The sequence below is a fragment of the Protomyctophum parallelum genome (assembly GCF_964188405.1).
Source record: "Protomyctophum parallelum genome assembly, chromosome: 13".
Lineage (NCBI taxonomy): Eukaryota > Metazoa > Chordata > Actinopteri > Myctophiformes > Myctophidae > Protomyctophum > Protomyctophum parallelum.
In genome coordinates, this window is record NC_139708.1 from 27,005,570 (window position 1) to 27,024,296 (window position 18,727).

Consider the following 18,727-nt stretch of genomic DNA (forward strand, 5'->3'; position numbering starts at 1 on the left):
CACCCATACAAGATTTGTAAATATTCTAAATATTTAAATTCATGAAAATAACAGATGTACAACCTCAAAACGTGTCGCTGTAAGCTTGTAGATCTGCTATTGTCAAATAGCCGATGTAAAGTGGTAAAACATTTGGGCTTGTTTTCTCTTCAATCTGACAACATCCCAAAATCTCGGCCACTCTTGAAAGTGTAAAATTAAACCAAATTGACCCGTCCATTTGGTTTCATTTTACACTCTCAAAGCTAGTTAAAGATCTAATAAACCTTTTGGTTACCAACTCTCCATCATTTAGCTTGGGACCACCTGGAACCCCCTCAATAAGGACCACTGGTGGTCCCCGGACCACTGGTGTAGACAATTACATAATGTCAGTGTCTGACCGTATGTTTATTAGCATGGCTTGGTTGAATGCTTGATTCTGATTGGTCAATCGCTGAATTCAGCGGTGTGTTATTTCTTGATAACAGACCGCTCCGCTCTATAACAGACCGATGGCTAATCAAATCCTCTGATCACCTGCTGTGCCCCGCTCGATTTACTGCTGTTTCCAACATGACAGCCATGTAAACACACACACACACACACACACACACACACACACACACACACACTAGTGACACACAATGTCATTTACAGCTAAACATTGTTCTCAAGAATGTTTTTGGAAACATTTGAGTGAGAAATAGACAAAGCAGTACCCGGAAATGGATTATATCTGATCAACTCACTTCCTTGTTTTCCGACAGTGCTGCAGCTGGGCAGATGCAGCCAGCCCTGCAGCTGGGCAGACGCAGGGAAGGCGTTAAACTCCATGTCGGTGAATTATCTCCCTACAACGACCACCTAGCCAGACATTATCCCTTACATAAAGGAGGTGAATTATCTCCCTACAACGACCACCTAGCCAGACATTATCCCTTACATAAAGGAGGTGAATTATCTCCCTACAACGACCACCTAGCCAGACATTATCCCTTACATAAAGGAGGTGAATTATCTCCCTACAACGACCACCTAGCCAGACATTATCCCTTACATAAAGGAGGTGAATTATCTCCCTACAACGACCAGCTAGCCAGACATTATCCCTTACATAAAGGAGGTTAATTATCTCCCTACAACGACCAGCTAGCCAGACATTATCCCTTACATAAAGGAGGTGAATTATCTCCCTACAACGACCAGCTAGCCAGACATTATCCCTTACATAAAGGAGGTGAATTATCTCCCTACAACGACCAGCTAGCCAGACATTATCCCTTACATAAAGGAGGTGAATTATCTCCCTACAACGACCACCTAGCCAGACAATGTCCCTTACATAAAGGAGGTGAATTATCTCCCTACAACGACCACCTAGCCCGACATTGTCCCTTACATAAAGGAGGTGAATTATCACCCTGCAACAACCACCTAGCCAGACATTATCCCTTACATAAAGGAGGTGAATTAATGACCACTAGCCAGATATTATCCCTTACTTAAACTAGCGATATTTAGGACACATATGTAAAGACCTCCATGTAAAGTTGTGTGAAGTTAAAGACCTCCATGTAACGTTGTGTGAAGTCTACAAAGATGGTCACATATTTCAGCAGGTCACCAACTTCACCGTAACACCACCATGCTGGAGTGGCCGAGTGTGAAAAGAACACAAAATATTACCCTACAAGGGCGTAGTAGAACAAACGAGGCAGAGATGGATGCGGGACACACACACATACAGCGTCAGTTTGACCGTTTATTTTCAGCACCTGAAACAAAAACTGTGTACAAAGCTCATATCGTCCTTTGATCCGTTGAGGGCAGTGGAGGTGTGGAAAAAAGAACTAAAGTAAAACCAATGAAAAAGTCAACGTCGCGCGTCGTGTGGTTTCTGAACTGTTGTCTGTAAACTCCAGAGGGGGGAGGGGGAAACCAAAAAATAAAATAAAAATAAACAAAACAAAAAAAAACTCAAAACATTTTACACTTTACACAAAGCACATATATTATTTTCTCGTTTGCCGTTTGGAAAAACAGAATGTCTTCTCTTAAAAAAAAAAAGGTAAAAGTATCCTCAGAGTCGGAAGTCCCAAACAGGAAGTAGTGGTCCCAAACGCGACGGACAACCGGCCGTGCGGAAAAAAACTCCGCACCGCGCCGACATCGCCCTCTTGTGGAAGGAATAGGAAGTGCAGGTTTCAAGGCAGAAACGAACGACGTCGGAACACGGAAGACTTCTAAAAAGGGGTCGGCTTTTTCAAAACAAAAAAAACTAAAGATAAAAAAAAAGGGTCTTTGTGATGATGATGATTTTGGATTGTTTGTTTTTTTACAGAGAGATCAACTGTCGGAACAAATAAAAAAAAACACACATAACACACAACAACAACTATTTCAAGTCCAGATTTCTCCTTTTTTTTTTTTTTTACAAGAAGCACACGGGGCCGACCTCCAGGCCGAACTCCTGGTCGGAACCGCCGATGTCCATGGGGGCGATATCGATGATGGGGAGACGAGACGTTTTCGTTGTCTTGTAGTCGATGACTGTCTTTCCCCAGGCGCCGCTGTGCGACTGTATACAAACACACGGGGAGGAGAACAACGTTAGAATGCTGTATCGTCACATCGTCAGCATTCACATTCACACACATTTCTACAGAACAACGTTAGAATGCTGTATTGTCACATCGTTAGCATACACATTCATACACATTAACACACATTTCTTTGTTTACTTATGATCCTATAGGTGACTATTATTGTGTTGTTCTTGCTTACTGTAAATCGCTCTGGATTAAGAGCGTCTGATAAATGCCTAAATTGTAACAATACACCTGATGTTGTTGGTGAGGACACTTAGAGAAGTAGAATTCAATCACAGTTTGGGTTCCTTAAAGCTGTGTGTGCATGCGTGTGTGTGTGTGTGTGTTCGTGTGTGTGTCAGTAGTGTGTGTGTGTGTGTGTGTGTGTGTGTGTGTGCGCGCTCTCTCTCTCTCACCGTGCATCCGTCCTCCAGGACGCTGTAGGTGAAGCGACTGTTGCCCTCGGCTCTGATCTCGATCTCGTTGGAGCCCTGCAGCAACAGCGCCTTCTTCAGGTTGGCGGTGGAAGCGTCCATGTAGGCCACGCTGTTCTTGCAGTGGTAGGTGAGGTTCTGGCTGGCTTCGGTGGACATGAGGCGCAGGAAGGTGAGCTGGATGTTCACGTCTGTGGGAGCAGAGCCCTCACTGCCATACTCAAACTGGAGGGGAGAGAGAGGTTTACTTAGACTGAGAGAGCGAGAGAGAGGAGCCCTCACTGTGGTTTGGGCTTAAAGTGTAGTTGACTATTTGGGCTTGTTTCTCGGGCCCAAACCGCACCAATGCAACTAGTCGCAAGTTCAACTCAGTTGAACTTTACAGTTTTAAGGACACACCAATGCAACTCCACTTTCCAACTGCCGTTGAGGATAATGACGTGGCAGCGGAGGCCGAACGGTTTGCGGAGCGGTCTTGATATCGGAAGGTTGCTAGTTCGTATCCCTGCACCGGCACGTTAAAATTACCACCGCTGAAGTGCCCTTGGACAAGGCATTGAACCCCTACCATGAAAAGTTCTATGAGCAGGGCCTGGCTGTAAACAAGTTATTGAGCTTAGTCCAGTTACCCTGGGTAAACATAGTACCTTTCCTTTCGGTTTCATGTAACTACTCTGGTTGCAAGGAGTTGCATGGCCAATCATTCCGTGCTGTTTGGGCCTAAAACCGTTTGGTTGCAAGGAGTTGCGACTAGTTGCATTGGCGTGGTTTGGGTCTTAGAGTAGAAGGCCGGTCTCACCTGGAATCCGTCGGCCATGGTCTCTCCGAACCAGACGTGCTTCTTGCTGGTGGAGCTCTGGTACCAGTTCTTCTTCTCCACGGTGCTCTGTGTGGGAGACACGCAGGTCTCTCCGGTCTCCATGTTGCAGTAAACCTTGATGGCGTCCTGGGTGCAGCCCTGGTCTGGGTCGATCCAGTACTGTCCTGTAGGGCGGCGACAGAGAGACACATGATGAAGCACAGCGCTATCGCTAACGTAATGTACGGACAGAGACACGATCTTTAGCCAGCGTTGATGTGTGTGTGTGCGTTCGTTATTAGAATGTTGATAGTGTGTTTGTTAGTGTACTGTAGATACCACTTAAGTGTGTTTATTAGCCTAGCGGTTAGCGTACCGCTCTACCAGTCGGGGTGGCACATGTTAACTAGTGTATTTATTAGCATAGCGGTTAGCGTACCGCTCTACCAGTCATGTTAACTAGTGCATGTATTAGCATAGCGGTTAGCGTACTGCTCTACCAGTCATGTTAACTAGTGTGTGTATTATCATAGCGGTTAGTGTACCACTCTACCAGTCATGTTAACTATAGTGTATTTATTAGCATAGCGGTTAGCGTACCGCTATACCAGTCATGTTAACTAGTGTATTTATTAGCATAGCGGTTAGCGTAACGCTCTACCAGTCATGTTAACTAGTGTATTTATTAGCATAGCGGTCAGCGTACCGCTCTTCCAGTCGGGGTGGCACATGTTAACTAGTGTGTTTATTAGTAACTAGTGTTGTATTAGCATAGCGGCTAGTGGTTAGCATACCGCTCTTCCAGTCGGGGTGGCACATGTTAACTAGTATGTTTATTAGTAACTAGTGTTGTATTAGCATAGCGGCTAGCGGTTAGCGTACCGCTCTTCCAGTCGGGGTGGCACATCTTCAGGTCCCTGCAGGTTCTGGCGGGGTTCTTCTGGGTGCCGTCAGGGCTTCTGATCTGCTCGATCTGCTGGCTGAGGCTCTTCAGGGTGCTGTCTACCTCCAGGTCGCGGTCGCGCATGACGTTGGCGTCATCAGCGCGGTACATGCGGAACGGATCGGGAGCCTTCTCCTGGGGCTGGGAGATGAAGCCCATGTCGAAGCCGCCACCGGGGGCGCCGGGGGGTCCTGGGGGTCCGGGAGGTCCAGGGGGTCCCTGTGAGGGGGAGGAGTCAACGAGAGAGAGAGAAGAGTTGGTTCGTTGGTTGGCTGGCTGGCAGGAAAACCATAGGACAGAAGTAGTGGAACCTAGATGCCTCATGCTACTGGTACTCAGTTTGTCAGAACTCCACTGCAAGAAACACCTTTTTAATGAGCTTGACGAGCTTCTAGTCTAGTCACGTGGTCTAGTGGTCAAAATGTTCATGACTGGATACACTAAGAAACACGTGGTCTAGTGGCGAGATGTTTATGACTGGACACTACACTACACTAAGATACAATATGCTTTATTCTACACAAAGACCCACTAAGATACAATATGCTTTATTCTACACAAAGACCCACTAAGATACAATATGCTTTATTCTACACAAAGACCCACTAAGATACAATATGCTTTATTCTATAAGACCCACTAAGATACAATATGTTTTATTCTATAAGACCCACTAAGATACAATATGCTTTATTCTATAAGACCCACTAAGATATAATATGCTTTATTCTATAAGACCCACTAAGATACAATATGTTTTATTCTACACAAAGACCCACTAAGATACAATATGCTTTATTCTATAAGACCCACTAAGATACAATATGCTTTATTCTACACAAAGACCCACTAAGGTACAATATGCTTTATTCTATAAGACCCACTAAGATACAATATGCTTTATTCTACACAAAGACCTACTAAGATACAATATGCTTTATTCTATAAGACCCACTAAGATACAATATGCTTTATTCTATAAGACCCACTAAGATACAATATGCTTTATTCTATAAGACCCACTAAGATACAATATGCTTTATTCTATAAGACCCACTAAGATACAATATGCTTTATTCTATAAGACCCACTAAGATACAATATGCTTTATTCTACACAAAGACCTACTAAGATACAATATGTTTTATTCTATAAGACCCACTAAGATACAATATGCTTTATTCTACACAAAGACCTACTAAGATACAATATGCTTTATTCTACACAAAGACCTACTAAGATACAATTATGCTTTATTCTATAAGACCCACTAAGATGCAATATGCAAGAGAATGGAATGCAAGCTCTCATTTTTCTATTTTACAACCATTGCTTAATGTTACTATCTAAGTAAGATATGGGGTTTACAGACAGACAGACAGACAGACAGTCAGTCAGACAGACAGACAGACAGACAGACAGACAGACAGACAGACAGACAGACAGACAGACAGACAGACAGACAGACAGACAGACAGACAGACAGACAGACAGACAGACAGACAGACAGACAGACAGACAGACAGACAGACAGACAGACAGACAGACAGACAGACAGACAGACAGACAAACAGTGTGTACTCACAGCGGGTCCCATCTCTCCAGAGCGACCTCTGGGTCCAGGGGGTCCGGTAGGTCCAGGCAGACCACTCATACCGTCTTTACCAGCAGCTCCAGATGAGCCAGAGGGTCCCTACGGAGACAACGCAGATATTAGCATGATATGTAGCTATGATGATAGCTTCTAGATGATCCTAGATGACTGTTTATATAGTCTACTGTTAGACTGATGATAGGAAGTGTAAACTGTAAGTCGCTCTGGATTAAGAGCGTCTGATAAATGCCTAGACTGTGACTCTTGGTCAGTGTAAAGTGTAAACGGTTAGGGTCTAGGGGTTAGGGGTTTAGGGGTGAAGTGTAAAGTGTAAACGGTTGTAGAACTTACTCTGGGTCCAGCGGGTCCGGCGGAACCGGCAGGTCCTGAATCTCCAGATGAACCCTAAAGGTTAAACAACAACAAACAGCGTTAGGGTTGGCATTACGGGGGGGATAATGACTTACAGGGGGTCCCGGGTGTCCTACAGTATGTTAGTGAGTCTTACAGAGGGTCCGGGGGGTCCCTGCATGCCGGTGAATCCTCGGTGTCCCTTCATGCCTCTCTCTCCAGCCTCTCCGGACTCTCCCTTGTCTCCACGAGCGCCAGCGGGACCCTGAAAAGAGCGGGAAGGTCGTGAGTACGAGTAGTTCATAGGTCATAGTTCATGGTTCATAGTTAACAGGTCAATAGGCCCTGAAAAGAGCGGGAAGGTTGTCAGTACGAGCGCTGAGCCGTTGTACTTTATAGTTACTTACAGCAGTTTGTAATAGTTTAGTTTAAATTATTAGCATTAATGCTATCGAGCTAAAATTATCCTTAGTCTAGAAAATGCCCAATGTTCCAATCACGATCACCGGACAATCAGAAAAGCACGGACAGTGGCGTAGTTTCAGAGAAAAGATCGTGAAAAGACACGGCCGACTAAAACAGAAGCTAACGTGGTCGGATCGTACAGAAACCCACTGTGGGCGGAGCCCTGTTCATAGCAACCAAGTACACCCGTCTTTAGGATCCAATGTGTTAATAGGTCATAGTTACTTACATAAGGTCATAGGTCATAGGTCATAGTTACTTACAGAAGGTCCACGAGGGCCACCAATACCAGCAGCTCCAGCAGGACCAGCGGGACCCTGGAGAGAGAGAGAGAGAGAGAGAGAGAGAGAGAGAGTTCAGTAAGCCTTCTGATGGGTCTACTGTATATTCTATTAGACTATGAGGTTCTAACAGGTATTCTGGATTGGACCTGGGGAGGTTCTGATGGACTCTCACAGGTTCTTGACTCCTATCTGCTCTAGATTGGTTCCATGAGCTTCTAGGTGGTGGTGGTGGCCGGTCTGTAGATTGTTCTGGAGGGTTCTGGGTGGATCTAGGGGGCTGTATGACGTTTTGGGGGTGGATAGGGGGGGTGTTCTGGGGAGTCTGTAGGATGTTTTGGGGAGTTCTCTGGTCTGTAGGATGTTTTGGGGAGTTCTCTGGTCTGTAGGATGTTTTGGGGGGTGCTGGGGGGGGTCTGTACTCACACTCTCTCCACGGTCACCAGACTTTCCAGCGGGTCCAACGGGTCCTGGGGCTCCGGGGGGTCCTGGGGCACCGGGGGCACCAGCAGCACCAGACTCACCACGGTCTCCCTGGTAACAGAGAGCCAATCAGCACACAGGACAACCAAACAGCCAAGTGTGTGTGTGTGTGTGTGTGTGTGTGGCACTGACCTTGGGTCCTGCAGCACCATCACGGCCAGCAGCTCCCTCGTTACCGGCGGCTCCCTGTGACACAAAACATGTCAATGTTTACAGTGTACTTTCTGTAGTTCCATAACTAACATGTTACAGTGTAGACTAGAGGTGGTAACACCACCATGCTAATGTTTACAGTGTAGACTAGAGGTGGTAACACCACCATGCTAGTGTTTACAGTGTAGACTAGAGGCCGTAACACCACCATGCTAGTGTTTACAGTGTAGACTAGAGGCCGTAACACCACCATGCTAGTGTTTACAGTGTAGACTAGAGGCCGTAACACCACCATGCTAATGTTTACAGTGTAGACTAGAGGCCGTAACACCAGCATGCTAATGTTTACAGTGTATACTAGAGGTGGTAACACCACCATGCTAGTGTTTACAGTGTAGACTAGCGGCCGTAACACCACCATGCTAATGTTTACAGTGCAGAGACAGTATTTTAGGGTCCTCACCTCGCGTCCAGCCTCGCCGGGTGCTCCGGCCAGGCCAGAGGGTCCCATTGGTCCAGGGGGTCCACGCTCTCCGCCGGGTCCACCGGATCCCTGCTTACCAACCTCACCCTGTGGGGGACCAATCACAATGCTTAGATCTACTGACCTCTCCCTGTGGAGAACCACAGATTAGATCTATACCGACCAATCTGAGTCTGCTGCTAACAGCGCTAATATTTAACTTGTGGTAGTTAACTCACGCTGGGTCCGGGCAGTCCAGGGAAACCTCTCTCTCCTCTCTGTCCTGGCAGACCGACGATACCTCTCTGACCAGCAATACCGCTGGGGCCGGGAATACCAGAGGAGCCCTGCAGGGGGAGACAGAGACGCCTGGTCAAATACACACATTATTAAGACCCCAGAATGAGGTCCAGAATGTCGGGGTCATCATGGAATAAAGAGTGTGAGAGTGTAATGATGACGGTAAACCACGGCTACTTACGGGAGCTCCCTCTCCACCGGGGTTACCCTTCTCTCCCTGGGCTCCTGGGGGTCCTGCGGCTCCCAGCTCACCGGGGCGACCGGCGGGACCGGTCTCTCCGCGGTTACCCTTCTGTCCTTCCTTACCAGCAGGTCCAGCGGGGCCGGGGGCTCCAGAGTTACCCTGAGAGAGGGAGAGAGAGAGAGAGAGAGAGTGATGAGATAAGAGTGTGCACGCTAGCAGGGGTCATCAAGGTCACAGAGAGACAGAAATATTTCTATATAGGTGTCTGAAAAAGTAGAGACGCGTCAGAGCTCTCCAGGAACAGACGACACCTCTGGCCTGCGCTTCAAGGGGGGCGCCCCGCCCCCGAACCAACGGACTGATATGGAGCGGATAATAGATGTGTGATATACTGTACCAGGTCGTATCTGCTTTCATCCATGCTCATTTGCCGTTCATATTCACATCACGTGGACCCATTCATTTTGGGATAAGTATACCGACGGTAATCATTAAAATATGCCATTTCTTAAGGTCCCATGACTTATGTTTACAGCCTTTTATTGGACTTTAGATAACCTTTGAACCAATAGCGAAGCAACAGATGGTGACCCTCGACTGTGTGTTTTATAACTGTCCATCAGGCTGAATGGTGCTATTTGACCATTATATCATTCCTCCCATGGTCTTGGGGTGGTAGAAAGGGCATGATGATGTCACAGGAGGTACTCACAGAGGGGCCGGGGGCTCCGACTCTACCAGCAGCTCCAGGGAATCCAGTAGCACCAGGGGGTCCGGCGGCTCCGCGGCTTCCCTTGGCTCCGGTGTTTCCAACGGGACCCTGTGATTGGACCAGGCAGAGAGTCAATCAAACCATTGCATACCATACCATACCATACACCAATAGTATAAGAGTATGTGTGTACGCCGGCTGTACGCCGGCTGTACGCCATGTGTGTGTGTGTGTGTGTGTGTGTGTCCCAACCTGAGGTCCGGCGGCTCCAGTGGCTCCAGCAGCGCCGGGTGCTCCACCGTCTCCCTTAGCTCCGTTATCTCCAGCTTCTCCCTTAGCTCCGGGCTGACCGTCAGCACCCTGAGAGAGAGAGACGCACAGTGATGATGTAACACGTGATGTCATCAGAGAGAGACGCACAGTGATGATGTAACACGTGATGTCATCAGAGAGTGGGAGGGGCTACTTACAGGGGGTCCAGCGAATCCAGCGGGTCCAGGGGGACCATTCTCTCCACGCTCGCCCTGAGGACCACACACATTAGCATAACATTAGCATAATGCTATGCATAATTACATGACACATTAGCATAACATTAGCTTAATGCTATGCATAATTACATGATACATTAACATTATGCTATGCATAATTACATGAAACATTAGCATAAGCGTTAGCATACCGACAATAAGCCTCTCTGACTTACTTGACTATGTCACATTAGCGTAATGATATTCATATCTATATGCATACGTATAACTATGAAGAGCTAATGGTAGTAGTAGGTAGACTAGCGTTAGCTCTTGTTGTTGATGGGATGAGGAAGCCATTATGAAGAGCTAACACTAGTAGCAGACAGGCTAGCTGGCTTTACCTCAGCTAGCCTGCAACTATCTAACGCTAGTAGCAGACACATGCTAGCTGGCTTTACCTCAGCTAGCCTGAAACTGTCTAACACTAGTAGCAGACATGCTAGCTGGCTTTACCTCAGCTAGCCTGAAACTATCTAACGCTAGTAGCAGACACAGGCTAGCTGGGTTTACCTCAGCTAGCCTGAAACTATCTCGCCTCCATTATGAAGAGCTAATGCTAGTAGCGGACAGGCTAGTAGCTGCAACTACCTCGCCTCCTTGTCATTTGTATCTCCGTTAGCCGACGTTGAAACCAGCTGAGCATTTTTTGTAGCGTTTGTAGCTTTTATACTATAAGTTCACGTAGCTGCATGGGCTCATGTAGACAAACAATGGTAGCTGGTACCTTAGACAGACAGACAGACAGACAGACAGACAGACAGACAGACAGACAGACAGACAGACAGGTGTACTCACAGGGGCTCCGCGGGCTCCAGTGGGTCCAACAGCACCGAGGGCTCCACCCTCTCCCTTGTCACCAGGAGCTCCGGCGGGTCCGGGGGGTCCGATGGGTCCGGTCATACCGCGAATACCGTCCTTACCAGGTGCTCCGTCGGCTCCCTTAACACCACCGTCACCCTGGAGGGGAGAGAAGACTCGTTTTAGACACCTCCAGCCTCGGAATCTCCCAGAATGAAGTTACTAATGTTGCTCTAGTGGAGCTGTTGCCCCCGCGACCCTACTACGGATAAGCGGCTGAAGATGGATTCTAACTCACTCTGTCTCCCTTCAGTCCAGGCAGACCAGCGGCTCCTCTCTCTCCGGGCATGCCCTGCAGACCTGGGGGTCCCTGAGCACCGGGGGCTCCTCCGGCTCCAGCATCTCCCTGGAGGAAGAGGAGGAAGAGGAAGAGGAGGAGAGAGGAAGAGTTGAGAGAAACACTCCATAAAGAGCAGGATTTCTATAATCCAGGGTCATGAGGTCAGGGTCATGACCCTGCCTGAGGTCAGGGTGGTCACTAGGGATGGAGTAACCGGTATCGATGAGCTTTGGGCTTATTGAGTATCCGGTATCAATAAGCTGTGGGCTTATCGAGTACCCGGTATCGATAAGCTTTGGGCTTATCGAGTACCCGGTATCAAAAAGCTTTGGGCTTATCGAGTACCCGGTATCAATAAGTTCATCAAGCCTGTTATCGAGCCTAGCAGCCCATGATAAAATTATGACCAGTTAACAGTTTCTTCAATAGAATTGCATTCCGTTTGCATTCCGTCTGTTAGAAATGTACTGTATTTGAAGGCTCTAGTAGTAAAATGTACTGTTAAATGTACTGTATTTGAAGGCTCTAGTAGTAAAATGTAGTGCAAGTGATATGTTTTAGTTAAATAAATATGCATTTTCTGTTGATAAAGAGCTGAAGATACCTGGAGCCTGATCAATACCTGGAGCTGATCAATACAGTGCTCCTTATCAATACAAGCTATGAACGAGCCTCCGTGCCCAGTGACGACCCCGCCCTAAAGGTCAGCGGTCAGGGGGCGTGTCCGGAACTCACCTTGGCACCGTCATTTCCGGCAGATCCGGGAGAACCGCGAGCTCCGGCGGGTCCAACGGGACCTGGTGCTCCGCGCTCTCCTGGGAATCCTCTGTCGCCTCTGGATCCAGCAGGTCCGGCTTGACCAGCCTCACCGGCCAGACCCTGGAGAGAGAGAGAGAGAGAGATTGTCATGTCAACATGTGTCACTCGCCCTCTGAAAGCGAACCATATTTTAACTGTATTCCATTTCGGGTATATTTTTAAGTCTAATGTTGTACCTGCTCTCCTGGCTTGCCGCTCTCTCCGAGGGCTCCCTGGGGTCCGGGGAGTCCCTGGAATCCTGGGGGTCCGGCTGCACCGGGCTCTCCTCTCTCTCCAGCAACTCCCTGAGGGCCAGAGAGGAGATGATGTTTAGATGGAGACGTGATGGTGAATGGAGGTGTGATGGTGGATGGATATATGTGGATGTTTGAACTGGAGAGTTGGTTTTGGAGTTGGTTCTGGAGTTGGTTCTGGAGTGTGAGATGTTGTTTTGAAGCCTCCAGGTTGGCACCTTGAGCGGTGGCAATGTTGGATTTGACCACCATTTAGACGACCTCCGAGAGGTCATTTAGACGACCTCCCAGAGGTCATTTAGACGACCTCCCAGAGGTCATTCGGAAATTCAACCGAAGTTTGGGTTGTCCAGTGTGAGTGGGTCACTGTGGTGTCTCGAGGAAATTGATTGACCTTGTGTGTGTGTGTGTGTGTGTGCGTGCGTGCGCATGTGTGTTGCTTACAGCGGGTCCAGTGGCACCAGGAGCACCAACATCACCGTCCTTGCCAGGTGCACCCTGGGGGGGAAAAAAAGAACATGGACGTCATTTATTTTTGTTGAAAACTACAAATATGGTAGTAATATACCATATTACCATTATGCCATTATACCATTATGGTAATAATAACTACCTAAATGTACCAAGTGAATAGAATAAGAATACTTACAGTAGCACCAGTGGGTCCCAACACTCCTCTCTCACCAGGCTTACCACCCTCACCCTACAGACAGACAGACAGGTAGACAGACAGACAGGCAGACAGACAGACAGCGAGACGAACAGTTAAACTTTCATCAATTAACCAATTATTTCTCCCTAAGACCCTAGGGTATATATACCCTAGGGTGTATATCTATTTATTATCCCTAGGGCTGATATGGTACTCACAGCAGCACCCTTGGGTCCAGGGAATCCCATGACTCCGGGCTGACCTCTGGCTCCAACGGGACCGGGAGGTCCGGGGCGGCCATCTTGTCCTGCGGCACCCTGGGTGATGAAAAGTAGAAATGCTTGGATATAAGATGCTTATAACGAATATGTAATATGAGTGTTATATGAGTGTTATTATCATTACACACTTGTATACGAGTAGTAATACTAATATATAACCGCCCGGTTCGTCGCCATATTGAATGATAGTATTATTAGCGCTAATGCTAGTGAGATAAGACAATGTCCCTCCATTATCCAGGAAACGCTAATATTCCAAACGCAATGACCGCGAAACTCTGAAATGAGCTCCGAACCTCGCCGATCTGATCGAAACTACGGACAGCGCCGTATGTTCAGAGGAAACAACGTGGAAAGGCTGCTGGCTAATACAGAAGCTAATAAAAGCCGCGGCTGATACAGAAGCTAATAAAGGCCGCGGCTAATACAGAAGCTAATAAAGGCCGCGACTAATACAGAAGGTCATGAGAGTTGCACGCTCATTCAAACAGTGCCTAGCAGTGCCTAGGGACCGTGCCTAGCAGCGAGGCATGCTTATATATCGATATAAAGCACATTAAGACGAGCATCCTGAGCACCAAGCGTATTTATTTAATAGGACGAGTATACTCGTCTAAAGCATCACATGTGTTAATATTTGTATTTAAGGTAGTATTAGTGTTAATATTTAAGGCGGTACTTACAGTTGCTCCAAGCTTGCCATCAGGACCAGGGCTTCCTGGGCTACCAGTCATACCCTAAGAGGTCAAACAAAGGTCACAGGATTAACAAACACCTTTCATAATCATGTATGCATTATTCTCCCTCCAAACGTTATGAATACATTAGTTAACATAAAGTCTTGTACCTTGGATCCGGGCATGCCGGGCTCTCCGTTGCGTCCGGGCTCTCCGGTGGCGCCCTTGGGTCCAACAACTCCGGGTCCTCCTCGCTCACCGTTGGCTCCCTTGGGTCCGGCAGCGCCGTCAGCTCCGGGGAAACCACGACCTCCAGGGCCACCCTGCGCGCAACGAAACAAACACACCCGCTTGATCAGTGACACAGCACAGCTGACGCTCGTTGAGGTATCGATAAACTAGAGGGTGGATGACAGCGATGTCACTGATGCATGCTGGGTAATCTAACAGTGACATCACAGACTAACGTACTCTCTCTCCGGGGGGTCCTCGGGCTCCTCCAGCACCGGGCTCTCCGCGGGCTCCTCGCTTGCCCTCCTCACCAGCTGAACCGGGGGGTCCCTGAGCTCCTGGAATACCCTGGTGGTCAAACACACACAGTGCAGGTTAGAGAGAGAGAGAGAGTGTGTGTGTGTGTGTGTGTGTGTGTGTGTGTGTGTGTGTGTGTGTGTGTGTGTGTGTGTGTGTGTGTGTGTGTGTGTGGTAAACTTACAGCCTCTCCCTTGGCACCGGCCTCTCCCTTAGCTCCGTTGGCACCAACCTCACCCTGTAGGACAACAACAACAATTAACAATTAACCACAATTAGAACAAGAACAATTAACAATTAATTAATGGGTGAGAGAGAGAGAGAGAGAGAGAGAGAGAGAGAGAGAGAGAGAGAGAGAGAGAGAGAGAGAGAGAGACATTGACTCACAGTGTTTCCTTTGGGTCCGGGGGCTCCACCAGCACCTTGGGCTCCAGGGGGGCCACGGGGTCCAGGGAAGCCAGGGGCTCCAGCGATACCAGCGAGGCCCTACAGGGGGCAGCAAAACAACACTCAGTTAAATAAATACACTCTGGTACCAGCGCCTCCTACAGGGGGCAGCAAAACACCACGTACGGCTCAGTTAAATAAATCCAGTGTGGAGGTTGACTATGAACCAGTCAGTGAGGACGGTTGAACCGGTTCCGTAATTTTTATCCCTGCCTAATATTGAACCAGTTCAGAGTGTTTACACTGGAATGAACTGGTTCAGAACCCTGGAAGTTGGTTCAGAACTGGACCCAAACAAATCTGCCGGTTCTGTGAAAGCACCAGGTTCCAAGAATCTATAGAACGGAACGAGTTCTAGAAACAAAGTTCTGTTGGTGGAAAACATTCTGGTTTCAGTGTGTAGGCTGTTTATGAACCAGGTCCAATGTCCTCTTTAGCAGCTTAGCTCCTTAACTTACTGTAGCTTCTTAGCTCCTTAGCTTTGCTCTTTAGCTTGGCTCCTTAACTAACTGTAGCTCCTTAGCTTAGCTATTTAGCTTAGCTCCTTAACTAACTGTAGCTCCTTAGCTTAGCTCCTTAACTAACTGTAACGCCTTAGCTTAGCTCCTTAGCCTAGCTATTTAGCTTAGCTCCTTAGCTTAACTCCTGAATTTAGCTCCTTAGCTTAGCTCCTTAACTAACTGTAGCTCCTTAGCTTAGCTCTTTAGCTTAGCTCCTTAACTAACGGTAGCTCCTTAGCTTAGCTCTTCAGCTTAGCTCCTGAATGTAGCTCCTTGGCTCAGCTACTTCTTAACTTAGCTCCGTAGCTCAGGGTTGATCCATTGTTGACACACAAAATTAACAGAAAATGGTCATATTGCAAAAGGCACCTTAAAAGCACTGCATGTCATTAAGGATATTACGTGTTTTAAAGTGATCTCCATTAGGTTTAGGGGATCTCCGTTAGGGGATCTCCATTAGGGTTAGGGTTAGGGGATCTCCATTCCTACTTAGTAGACATTTTCTGTTTATTGAATTGCCTGCTATAGATATTGATTTGATAATGACTCGTTGGTATTTCATGATTCCATTATTTGTTTGAAGGGTTTGGTTTGATTAGCTGGAGGCTTTAGGGAGGACATCGGAATTGGGCTTTTGTGTGTGTGTGTGTGTGTGTGTGTGTACTTACAGGGGCTCCCTTGGCTCCAGTGTTTCCATCAGCTCCGTTGTTTCCCTGAAAGAGAATGGATATTTTAACATGATGCACTGTGTCTGAACACTGACACCTAGTGGACGTTCTAGTGAACTGCACTGTGGCTGAACACTGACACCTATAGTGGACGTTCTAGTGAACTGCACTGTGGCTGAACACCGACACCTTGTGGACGTTCTAGTGAACTGCACTGTGTCTGAACGCTGAAGTTCTACTGCTAGTGAAGTTCTGCTGAGGTGAAGTAGAGAGGTGCTAGTGAAGGTCTATTATACAACAGATCGTTTCGAGGAAGCAATCTGATTGTTTGAAACAGCCTTCTAGCCGTGGTTCAAACGAGCACCACTCCACACCTAATCAAAACAAAGAATTATGCTGCTCTGTTTTCCCAGAGCGCTAGCAAACTGGGTGGCAAGGCTAGCTAGTTTTATAATTGCAATATTACACGAGAGGGTGTGGTTTAAAGTGATTATTGTCACGACAGTGATGCGGTCAGGAACGAGACGTAGTCGAGTTCCGCAAGCATCACTGAAGTGACAATAATCACGTTAAACCACACCCTCGAGTAAGTGAAGTAGAGAGGTCTAGTGATGGTCTAGTGAAGGTCTAGTGAAGGTCTAGTGAAGTTCTACTGAGGTTAATGGAGTTGTACTAGTGAAGCTCTGGAGAGATCCTAAAGCCTAGACCCTCTAGAGAGGTCACAGAGAGGGCACACAGAGGTCACTCACAGCAGGGCCAGCGGCTCCAGCGGGTCCAGGGTTACCAGGCTCTCCACGGGCTCCAGCGGGTCCTTCAGCTCCACGAGCTCCCTGAAGTCCACCCTCTCCCTGGAGATCAATACATAATCAATACATATCAATACATTCATATGTTATTAATATAGGTTATCAATACATCTAAACAGCTCCCAGAGTGCCACCCTCTCCCTGGAGATCAATACATCTATACATGAATATATACATATTACATAACATCTATAAATCTATTGAATACATCTATACATGAATACATACATATTACATAACCTCTATACATCTCATAAATGCACTCGTAAAACAAACAAACACTAAAGTGAAATGTGTAGAAAGTAGAAGAGGTCTCTGCTGTGTTTTCACATTCACAGCCTTAAAAGGATAGTTCAGATTTTGTTAACTTAAGCTATATGAAATACTTGCCATTAATATAGTGGTTGCAACTGTACTGATTGACTGACCGAGTCCCGTGGTGGGAGTTCTGCTCTGGTTTTGGTGAAGTAGTTCCGGTCATTTTGTGGGGGGGCACTGAGGCCACGCATTAAAAGTAAATTAATCCACAAAACTAACGTAATTTGTATTGTTGACCTATTTCTAAAATATTAGTGCAACTTCCGTTCATGTTTTACCCCTCTATCACATGGAACTATGTTTTTTGTGTCCATATCACTACGCCCAAAAAAAGGTTCCTGATGGACAGATGGGTCAACCAATGACCACCTTCCATTTGTTTTCTGCTATGATGGACAGACGGGTCAACCAATCACTGCACCTTCCATTTGTTTACTGCTATGATGGACAGACAGACTACTTCCTGTCACACATCACATTACCGTTGTGTCAAAGGTCAAGCAGATAAATGGAGGGGACATCCATAGGTTCAAATGTCAAAGGTCATAAGGTCATACCTTAGCTCCGGGACCACCGGGGAATCCAGGGGGGCCGGAGGGACCAGTAGGACCCTGGAGAGAGAGAGAGAGAGAGATAGACATTCAGGAACAATAATAATAATAATAATAATAATTTACGATGTATTCATTTATCAGACGCTCTTAATCCAGAGTGATTTACATTAAGGATGAACATCTGTCTAACAGTAGAATATCTGTATAATGAATACAATATAGAGTGCTAAGTCTACATAAAATGATATCTAAGTTACATAAGTTGAGCCGTACGCCTGTAAGGTCGTCGAGGCTAGTTTAACCTTTGACCTGTAAGGTCATCAAGGCTAGGGCAAGTGCTACGGGCTAAGATGGAGTCTTATAATGACATTAGACAATAAGAGAGTGATACAGGATTCAGAGAGAGGCAGGGCAGAGAGTGAGACAGGACAGAGAGTGAGACAGGGCAGAGAGTGAGACAGTATTCAGAGAGTGAGACAGGATTCAGAGAGTGAGACATAATTCAGAGAGTGAGACAGGACAGAGAGTGAGACAGTATTCAGAGAGTGAGACAGGACAGAGAGTGAGACAGGGCAGAGAGTGAGACAGAATTCATAGAGTGAGACAGGACATAGAGTGAGACAGGACATAGAGTGAGACAGGACAGAGAGTGAGACAGGATTCAGAGAGTGAGACAGGACAGAGAGTGAGACAGGACAGAGAGTGAGACAGGGCAGAGAGTGAGACAGGGTGACTCACAGGAGGTCCAGCAGCACCAGCAGCACCATCGTTTCCACGAGCACCCTGAAACACACAACGTGATTGGTTCATTACAACTGAAACACACCACGTGATTGGTTCA

The 18,727-nt window shown here is 47.1% G+C and overlaps 1 protein-coding gene and 1 long non-coding RNA gene across 2 annotated transcripts in view; one reads left to right on the forward strand and one right to left on the reverse strand.

Annotated features, from left to right (window-relative positions):
- The first annotated feature begins 1,307 nt into the window (after positions 1–1,307).
- LOC310869507 lies at positions 1,308–1,939 on the forward strand. The gene is made up of 3 exons (XR_014570167.1): positions 1,308–1,447; positions 1,494–1,512; positions 1,543–1,939. It is a non-coding gene; the product is annotated as an uncharacterized lncRNA (long non-coding RNA).
- The window catches only part of LOC310869506 (uncharacterized protein), a 38,101-nt gene continuing 21,105 nt past the window's right edge, over positions 1,732–18,727 (reverse strand). The window contains exons 13-44 of the mRNA XM_083780277.1: positions 18,625–18,669; positions 17,890–17,943; positions 16,958–17,056; positions 16,209–16,253; positions 14,981–15,079; positions 14,778–14,831; positions 14,537–14,644; positions 14,236–14,388; positions 14,072–14,125; positions 13,326–13,424; positions 13,105–13,158; positions 12,900–12,953; positions 12,399–12,506; positions 12,139–12,282; positions 11,362–11,469; positions 11,061–11,222; positions 10,203–10,256; positions 9,985–10,092; positions 9,733–9,840; positions 9,018–9,179; positions 8,776–8,883; positions 8,537–8,644; positions 8,053–8,106; positions 7,864–7,971; positions 7,420–7,473; positions 6,849–6,956; positions 6,692–6,745; positions 6,332–6,439; positions 4,686–4,965; positions 3,804–3,988; positions 2,987–3,229; positions 1,732–2,560 (exon numbers count right to left, since the gene is read on the reverse strand). Coding sequence (XP_083636403.1) covers positions 2,414–2,560; positions 2,987–3,229; positions 3,804–3,988; positions 4,686–4,965; positions 6,332–6,439; positions 6,692–6,745; positions 6,849–6,956; positions 7,420–7,473; positions 7,864–7,971; positions 8,053–8,106; positions 8,537–8,644; positions 8,776–8,883; positions 9,018–9,179; positions 9,733–9,840; positions 9,985–10,092; positions 10,203–10,256; positions 11,061–11,222; positions 11,362–11,469; positions 12,139–12,282; positions 12,399–12,506; positions 12,900–12,953; positions 13,105–13,158; positions 13,326–13,424; positions 14,072–14,125; positions 14,236–14,388; positions 14,537–14,644; positions 14,778–14,831; positions 14,981–15,079; positions 16,209–16,253; positions 16,958–17,056; positions 17,890–17,943; positions 18,625–18,669 — 3,429 coding nt within the window. The 3' untranslated portion in view covers positions 1,732–2,413. The remainder of the gene's footprint in view (positions 2,561–2,986; positions 3,230–3,803; positions 3,989–4,685; positions 4,966–6,331; positions 6,440–6,691; positions 6,746–6,848; positions 6,957–7,419; positions 7,474–7,863; positions 7,972–8,052; positions 8,107–8,536; positions 8,645–8,775; positions 8,884–9,017; positions 9,180–9,732; positions 9,841–9,984; positions 10,093–10,202; positions 10,257–11,060; positions 11,223–11,361; positions 11,470–12,138; positions 12,283–12,398; positions 12,507–12,899; positions 12,954–13,104; positions 13,159–13,325; positions 13,425–14,071; positions 14,126–14,235; positions 14,389–14,536; positions 14,645–14,777; positions 14,832–14,980; positions 15,080–16,208; positions 16,254–16,957; positions 17,057–17,889; positions 17,944–18,624; positions 18,670–18,727) is intronic.